Source organism: Gekko japonicus, unplaced genomic scaffold (assembly GCF_001447785.1).
Source record: "Gekko japonicus isolate JY-2015 unplaced genomic scaffold, Gekko_japonicus_V1.1 scaffold77, whole genome shotgun sequence".
In the NCBI taxonomy this organism is placed as follows: Eukaryota; Metazoa; Chordata; class Lepidosauria; order Squamata; family Gekkonidae; genus Gekko; species Gekko japonicus.
The window spans coordinates 1,705,377-1,714,072 of record NW_015161405.1 but is presented as its reverse complement, the minus strand read 5'-3'; the positions used below and the strand labels follow the sequence as shown (position 1 = coordinate 1,714,072).

The 8,696-nt window shown below is 44.4% G+C and overlaps 1 protein-coding gene across 1 annotated transcript in view; it reads left to right on the top strand.

The window, feature by feature from the left end:
* Positions 1 to 438: 438 nt before the first annotated feature.
* The window catches only part of TMEM196 (transmembrane protein 196), a 21,695-nt gene continuing 13,437 nt past the window's right edge, over positions 439 to 8,696 (top strand). The window contains exon 1 of the mRNA XM_015426128.1: positions 439 to 585. Coding sequence (XP_015281614.1) covers positions 439 to 585 — 147 coding nt within the window. The remainder of the gene's footprint in view (positions 586 to 8,696) is intronic.

The following is an 8,696-nucleotide window of genomic DNA, read 5'->3' as shown; positions in this document are numbered from 1 at the left end:
AACTGGGTCGATGCCGCCGCTTAGGAGTGTCGTGTGATCCGCAAGTGTCTGGGGACGCTGGGAGAGCGCGCTGAGGAGGCTCGGAGGAGGCAGTCAGGACCTCGGACAGCTCTCCGCGGAGCCTTCATTAGCCAGAACCTGCGTGGTGGCAACGCGCTGAGCTGCCTGCCGAGCTCCCGCCGCCCTAGGCGTCCAGTACCGGGTGGGAGAGAAATCCACTGTCGGATGCATTCGTTGGACTCGCACTGGGGATCCTAAGCCCGGGAGGCGACTCGTTGTATGGTCTCCTGCCCGCATCGGAGTGAGACGGCACTCACTGACTTGAGCCTCCTGCCTTCCTTCCGTGGCTGCTGAAGAAGAGACAAAAGTTTGCGGCGGCGGCGGAGGCGAATGCTTGGCTTTCGGAGCTGATCGGGTAGGAACGATGACCGAGCCAGGATGTGCACCAGCAGCCACATCATCGGGAGCCTCCTGGTGCTCTCCGTGCTGGAGATAGGGCTGGGGGTCTCCAGCGTGGCCGTGGGGGCGGTCAGTTTCAGCCTGGTCCTTGGGGAGCATCCGCCTCAGCTGGGAGACTCTTCTCCGGTATGGAGCGGGGTGTGTGTACGTTAGCCATTTCACTCTCTCTTTAACTCTTGATGGTGATGATGCTCGGTCTGTGCTAATTTCAGTTCTTTCATGCAACCCCCTTCCCCCTCCCATGCTTTCTCTTCTAGTGTGCATGCTTTTGTGCATTACTCAGGTGCATGATCTAGGATGTAATCTGCTCAATCCCCTCCCCCTATGTCTTTGCCGGCAAAATCCTGAACTTTACTCGACCCCCTGTCCATCTCATATAATCGACCACCACTACCTTCTGCTACTCCAAACTGCAGGACCCTGAGGGTTATGCACTTTGCAAGCATGAGATCTACCAGGTGGGTCATGAGAATTCTTCCCCACACCCCACTCCACACACACTACACCAGATGGTGGTCTAAAGATAGAAAGGCTGGTTTCAGATAATGTCAAGGGCATGTCTTCACAGGGTGATCTCTTTTTTTAAAGAGAGAGAAACTGAAATGGGAGTTCTCCAAGCATGACATCATTTTCTTGTCATCAGGAGCAACTGTATCTTCTAGATAGGATTAGATTAAAAATGTGGACAGACTCTGTTGACATCCAAACATGTTCACTTTTAATTCTGACAAACTCTTGCATCATTTGATTGGCATCTTTTATAACTGCAAATCAAATATCTTAACATAGAGGATGGCATTTTTACATTCCTTTTAATGAATGGTTTATTCAGTTCACACCATACAAATTGCTATTGGGATTCTTGAGTCTTGCAGGGTGCTTATGATCATAGCAAGGCACTCTAGACCTAAATACCTTCTTCGGAACTCAGTCCTATTTATTTCAGTTGATTTTCTTGACACTTATATAGTACAGCCTTGAGGAAGTTAAGCTTGTTTAATTCCCACTGAAATGGATGAGATCTCTCAGTTGTGTGTGATTGGCCTTATTTATATATAACTCTTTGGATTTTGCCCATGTGACTGTGATGAACAGTCAGTGTCAGTCCAGGTACTCTGGAGCAGCAACTGTACCTTCAGTTGAATACAGTGGGACAAATGGATTGAGGATTTCAGTTTGAGCATGTATATGCATTAAATCATGAAATGTAAGGTACTTTGTCTTTACAGTTGCTCAGCATCAGTTCAAATCTTATCAGAAAGAAAGGGCATGTATCAGGTCTTATAATCGTCTTTGCCTCCCTTTTAAACCAATAGTTGAAAATATAATACTGAAAATATTTATATATGCCTAATTCCTTTTATTTTAGATTCAATAACTGCATAGTCTTTTGTTTACATTTCTGGTTTGTACATTTGTATATATTTTGACGTTCATGGAATCTGAAAAAAACCAGCAAAATATTTTCTTTTAGCAGTAGCCAAAATACCTATAGATGATTTTGATAGCTGGGAACTACTTCTTCACCCTCTCAGATAGCTCAAGTATTTGCGTGTATGTATGTTAAGAGGTCGAGCTTTCAGAAGAATATAATTTTGTCAAAGGGACTAGGGGATGATTATTAAACCTTTGAGTGGCAGTACAGAACAGAGAAAGCTGAGGATAACTGGCTGCTAGCTACATGCAGTTGATAGCTTTTCCTATCTCCCAGAATACTGGAACTTGAGGGCATTCAATGAAACTGATGGGCAGTAAATTCAGGACATAAAAAGGAAATACTTCTTTACACAGCAAGTGATTAAAATGTGGAATTTGCTGCCTCAGGTTGTAGAGACGGCCACAGGCATAGACAGCTTTAAAGGGCGATTAGATAGATTAATGGAAGATAGGTCTACCAGTGGCTACTAGCCCTGGTGACTAAAGGTAACCTGCATGTTCAGAGGTAGTCAACCTCAGAATCCTCGTGGCAGGAGGCAACATCAGAGGAAGGCCTCATCCTCTATGCTCTGTTGCCTTCAGAGGAACTTGTTGGCCACTGTGTAAGACCAGATTCTGGACTAGATGGACCACTGGTCTGATCCAGCAGGGCTCTTCTTATGTTCTTATGGGTGCAAACAAATGCTCTGCTATAGGAGTTGCACTTAGCAGTTGCATTGGTGTTATAGCAGAGAAGAAAACTGTGTATCTTGCACTGATCTATTTTTCTGGGCATCCATGCCAGTTGTCTATGTGTGCATCCACATGGATTTATAATTGTGTTTGTCACCTAGAAAATAGCCTAGAACAGTGATCCTCAGCATTGTGCCCATGTGTGCCAATCCACCTGTTTCCTGGCACCCACTTGCTTCTTTTCCAAAGCAAACAGCCACTTCTGGTATTCCTCCACTTCACTAGTAGAAGAAGAAGCAGCTCAGAAGAGATCAGGAGGCATCCCTGTCTAGAGGGATACCCTCCACTTCCTCTATCATAGGAGGATGCTTACTTGGAACCAATGCTCCCTCTAAGCTGTGGAGTCTTGTGAGCAAAAATTCTACCTTGTGATCTCCGGGCATTAAAGTTGTGAGCGAGCCATTTGGCTGCTGCATAAATTAGTTTGCTCTGGAGCCACCCTTCCTGAGCTAAGGGGAAAATGTGTGAGCCAGAGGCTAAAAAACTGTAAGCTAGCTCACACTAACTCAGCTTAGAGGGAACACTGCTTGGAACCTTCTAACATTTTGTGAATCCTTCCAACGTGTTCTACAGTTGGAAGTTTCCTCAATGACCTTTGCAATTGCTAGTTAATATGTGATCCTGACCAGGATGTGACCTCATCAATGGTCCAACGTGTTTCCAAAAACTACTGGTTGGTGGGCCGTTGCTTTATGAACCTGCCCTATCAATGGCTTCAAAGCAATGTAAGTTTGTACCATGGATATGTCAGTCTCCTTAACTATAATCAAACTAACAAGTCAATTTTATGCATATCTACTCTGAAAATTGCCCCACAGCGTTTAATTAGATTTTCTTCCAAATAGGAATGCTTGAGACGGCAGCATAACAGTCTTAAACCAAACACTCTGTCTTAACTTTTGTGGTTTGAAGAACACTGAATGAAAGAGATGAGAGAGAATGGAACAAAATGAATTACCAAACTTCCAAAGAACACACCCATTACAGGAAAGCACTATCAATATGCACACTTCCTAAAATAACACAGCACGGAAATGTAATTAAAGGCCTTTGACCCATTTTTGTCTTTAAATAGCTGCAACTAGATGGAAGGCCAGTTTCACACATAAAGGGGCTAAAGGGAAGGTTACTATGGAAACCTTAACTCTGAATATCTTATTCTAGGATGATTTAAATCACACACACATTTCACGTATTGCCTCACTATCCACACATACCTTATTAGGTAACCATGTTAAATATTTTTATTGCTGTCAGATTACTAATATTCACAACAGCCAACATAATGCATCCAGAGTTAGCACACGAGAAATCCAGTCCTCATATTATTTTAGCATGCGCAAGTCCCAGTTATTTAAACTAAGAGTTCACCTTTGAGGTTTGGATTGGCTTTGTTGTCTCACCTTTCACCATATTTCTGAAAAAGTAGTTCACCATGAGCTTTCTGTTCAATACTAGCATCAATGGAACTGCCATCTAAGCAACATTAAATGTACTCAAAGAGGATGATTTTGGGCTTTGTGCATGGTGGGCAACTTGTTTGCAATTGGAAACATACTATGAGGCAGATGTCTTGCAGATATTGTGTATACTCTAGTTTACATATAATTAACACTATCTCCATAAATGTAATGGACAAATCTCAACACTATGTTTGAGTATTCCAGACACCTGGCTGGCCCAAGATCTCTCACTGGTAGTGTCATTAGATTGGAAGAATCTTGAGGTCTGAAAGCAAAATGGGCAGGGGAGGGGTCTTGGTTGATTTCCGCACTCGTCTTTGAAATAAATCTTTATGTTATCAGGCTTTTCTGTGCTACTGAAGAGACAAAATGTTTGGTTTTTTAAAATAAATAAATTGATATCTAATAGGAACCTATAGTATACAAACCAGTTCAATTGCTCCATATCCTTTAGGAACTTTAGGACTTGTTTAGATATGTATATTTTACTCTTCTCAGTGTGGAGTCAAAGAGGCTTACAACAGTGTTTCCCCTCCTCTTTTTTATCCCCAAAATAACAGTCATGAGGTAGAGGTTAGGATGAGAGACAGTAACTGGCCCAAGTCATCCAGCGAGTTTCCATGGCAGAGCGAATTATTTGAACCTGGGTCTCCCAGATCCTAGTCTGACATTCCAACCACTATACCATGCTGACTTTCTAGGTCAAGAATAACATGACTCCAGCAGCTTTTTATGCTTTGACAAGTGTAGGCAGCACTTAGAAACAGGACAATACTGGTTCAATACCAATATTGAAGACAGGTATTCCCCAAAGTACCTGCTACTTGAGATCCTTTAACTGGAGATGCCAAGGACTGAACTGGGAGCTTTCTCTTTGCAGACCACATGTCATGCCACAAAACTAAGCTCCTATATGCTGTGAAACCACAGAGAGTAGCTGTTTAGTGTCAACTTTGATCTGCTATACGTATCACATTAATGGTGGTGGAAAGTGCTGTCCAATCACAGTTGACAGCTGGCAAGGCTTTCAAGGCAAGAGAAAAGCAGAGGTGTTGCCATTTTCTGCCTCTGTGTATCAACCCTGGACTTCCTTGCTGGTCTCTCATCCAAATACTAACCAGGGCTGACCCTGGATAGCTTCTGAGATCTGACAAGTTCAGGCTAGCCTGGACCATCCAGGTCAGACCATACAGAGTTCAAATCCAACAAGAGGCCCTGGACCAGGGGTCATTTCGTAGAAAAAGAGCTAGGGGAACTCATTAGCATAACTCATTAGCATATGCCACACCCCCTGACATCAGGGGCTCGACAGTGGACCTGCAAGGCCAGCGGGAGTGCGAGGAAGCCCTGCCAAGGCCCTCCCTGGCCCCAGGCAGGGGTGGGGAGAGGCGGGGAGGAAGCAACTTATCCTCCCTCTTCTCCTGCCTCCTCCTGGCTGAATGAGGGCCGGAGGGGTGGGGCTTTGTCATGTGCCCCGCCCCCCTGCACCTCACCCGGGGGAACTGCATTCCCCCGCGTTCCCCCCTGAAATGACCTCTGCCCTGGACTCTTCCTGGGTCCAGCAAAGATCCTTGGGATGGGGTAGTTGTACTTATGACAAATGTGCCACTGTGATCTTTCCAGGATTAAAGTCAGAATACTCGTCATCTTTGACAAGAAAGAATGAGAGGAGTCATGCTCTGGCCTTCTGATACTACCCTTCTGAGGTCAAAATTCTGGATGGTTCTCAGTATATTAGAGAACAGCCTCTGTGAAGGCAAAAAAATTTTTGAAACACAAGTCTAACAATATGGCTACAATTGAAGATCAATCACTCATTTAATCTGATAGGCCTTGCCTCTTTTTCCCAGTTGTTTGTGAATGTGCCTGCTGTCTCAGCTATGGAAGAAGCTAAGGTGTTAAAACAATGCAAACTCTGATGCCCATGAATACAGCCATTCCATTCGGAGTGTTTTCTGCTTGTATGGCTCATCATAGTCATACAATGTGAATTGCAATTAGTTTCTTGAGGTAAATAGAAACATAGCAAGGTTTGTTTGTTTTTTAATCCACTACTCAAATGGAATGAGCTAGTTCTCCATAGAAACAGCACAGCCAATCATAGGAGTATGTGGAACACACAGTGTTAACAGGATGACAACATGCATACAAATAGCTGTTACACACAGACACGCACACATACAGAGGAATACAAAACCATATGGAAAGCATAAGAATAAAGCTCTAATGCTATTTAAAAACAACCACCGCCAAACTGAATCATGGACATCATGTATAATTTTTCTGTCTAACAGATTCTCTCTTTCGTCAGTGTTTAATTTCTCAGATGAGGTGCGTTTGAGCTGGAGACTGCCTCCAAGCTATCCTCTTGGATCTAGGAGCTCTTTAATTGAACATGTGTGGAAGGAAGGCTATAATGAACTAACTGCTATTGGAAAGTCAAACTATAAAATCCTGTCTTCATTTTACATGTTTCAGTCTAAACCCTGGCACTGAAAATAAATTCTGGGGTTGAATCCTAGTGAACTCTGGTTTATTTATTGCACATGGCTACAGTTGGAGTTGGCTTTAAGATTTTTTAAAAAGTTTATACTGAATTATTTAATAGCAGCAATAGAAGTAAGAATATTAGGAAATCAATCCAGTGATATTTTCCTTTAGTTTCAGTGACATACATTTCCAGGTACAACTGAACCCCCATCCCCTGGAATGGGATGAAAACCTCAGGCTTGCACTCCTTGCCCAAAGAAGCCCCCCACCATTTCAGGCACAGAGGTCCCCGTGGAGAACTGCCCTGCACTCTAGAGATCACATTTATATTCCAAGAGTTGGGTCTGTTCTCTGTCTGTGTACTGCAACCCAGCTTGCAAGTTCATAGTTGGCAAAGAGGAAGGGTAAGGGGGATGAGTCATCAATCCCCCAAGCATCAAGTACTCCAGTGCAAATGCAAATGGCTCCGGCTGGTGTGAGACAAAAGGTTTATCATGGCTAGGTTGTCTCACCTAACAGACAGAGACTGAGAAAGCTATGATACTGGAGTGTATCTCTTTGTGAGTCAGGAGTATCAGGACTGCCCCCGAGGGGAAATTATCAGGACATGTTCCCTTGCTCTTACTCTTACACTGACTCTTGGCTCTAGCCACGAAAGGCTAAGTCTTTACAAATGGACTACATCTTGACCAAATGTTAAGGAGAGGAGTCCTGGACCCTGAAGTAACAGGGGATTTTAAATGCTGCAACTTCAGGAGGTACTAGCCTATCCTAACTTAGCATCATTCAGATAAGTATAGGGTTAAGGTTTAGAGGACTCTGTGTTTACACCATTTTTTAAAATTCTTGCTCAACCTGATACTTGTACAGACCATATGTACTTTTCTTATTCATTCTGCTTCTTATATTTTGAATGTCTAATGCCTGACTTCTGTACCCACACCATGCCTGTTCTATTTATTTATTTTATTTATTTATTAAATTTATACCCCGCCCTACCCGGCGAGCGGGCTCAGGGTGGCTTACATATTTGGTCTATAGATGACTGTAAATTCACATAAAACAATTTAAAATTCAATACAATAAAAGAAAACAAGACCTCATAAAGTGCTAGTGCTAATACATTGAATGCATAAGATGGCGTGCTGAAACTACCATACAACCAGACAGTTTCACTCAATGATCTTCCGGAACACAGTGGTAGCAGCCAGATGTTAGTACTACGGGCCAGCTCGTTGGTGGTTGGGGACGGCGGCTCCTAGTTGAAAGCCTGGTGGAAGAGCTCCATCTTGCTGGCCCTGTGGAACTGCATAAGATCCCGCAGGGCCCTGATCTCCTCCGGGAGCTCATTCTACCAGTACGGAGCTACCACCAAAAAGGCCCTGGCCCTAGTAGTGGCTTGCCTTGTCTCCTTGGGGCCCAGTAGTGCTAGTTGGTTCTGGGACCCCGACCTCAGTGCTCTTTGGGGTATATATAGGGAAAGGCGGTCCCGCAGGTATGTCGGACCCTAGCCATATAGGGACCAGGTAAGCACCAGCACCTTGAAGCGAATTCGGTATGCTATTGGCAGCCAGTGCAGCACCTTCAGCACAGGCTGGATGTGTTCCCATTTGGGAAGACCCATCAACAGCCTGGCCATGGCATTCTGCACTAGCTGCAGCTTCCAAATTTGCAACAAGGGCAGCCCCATGTAGAGTGTGTTACAGTACTCTAGTCTCGAGGTGACCGTCGCATGGATCACCGTAGCCAGGTCATCACGGCTAAGGAAGGGAACCAGCTGCCTGATCAGCTGAAGATGGTAAAAGGCTGACCTGGCAGTGGCTGCCACCTGGGTACTGCTTTCCAAATAGTGGTCAAGGGGATGGGCAGCAGTTCAGCTCACCATCCCTAAGGCACACAAGCACAAAAGTGCAATAGATTGCCCCCACGTGAGCTAGTATAAACAAAGGGGGCAATGTGGCAACTAGGCAGAGCCTTTAAACAGCAACACAGCTGGAAATACATATCCTTGCAGTAGGAGATACTCTTTCTGATTTGTTGGTGTCCGTGGTTACTATGCAGAGAGAAGCTGATATCCCTAGGAGTAAGGAAAGCGGTTGCCTTGCCAAGCGGAGA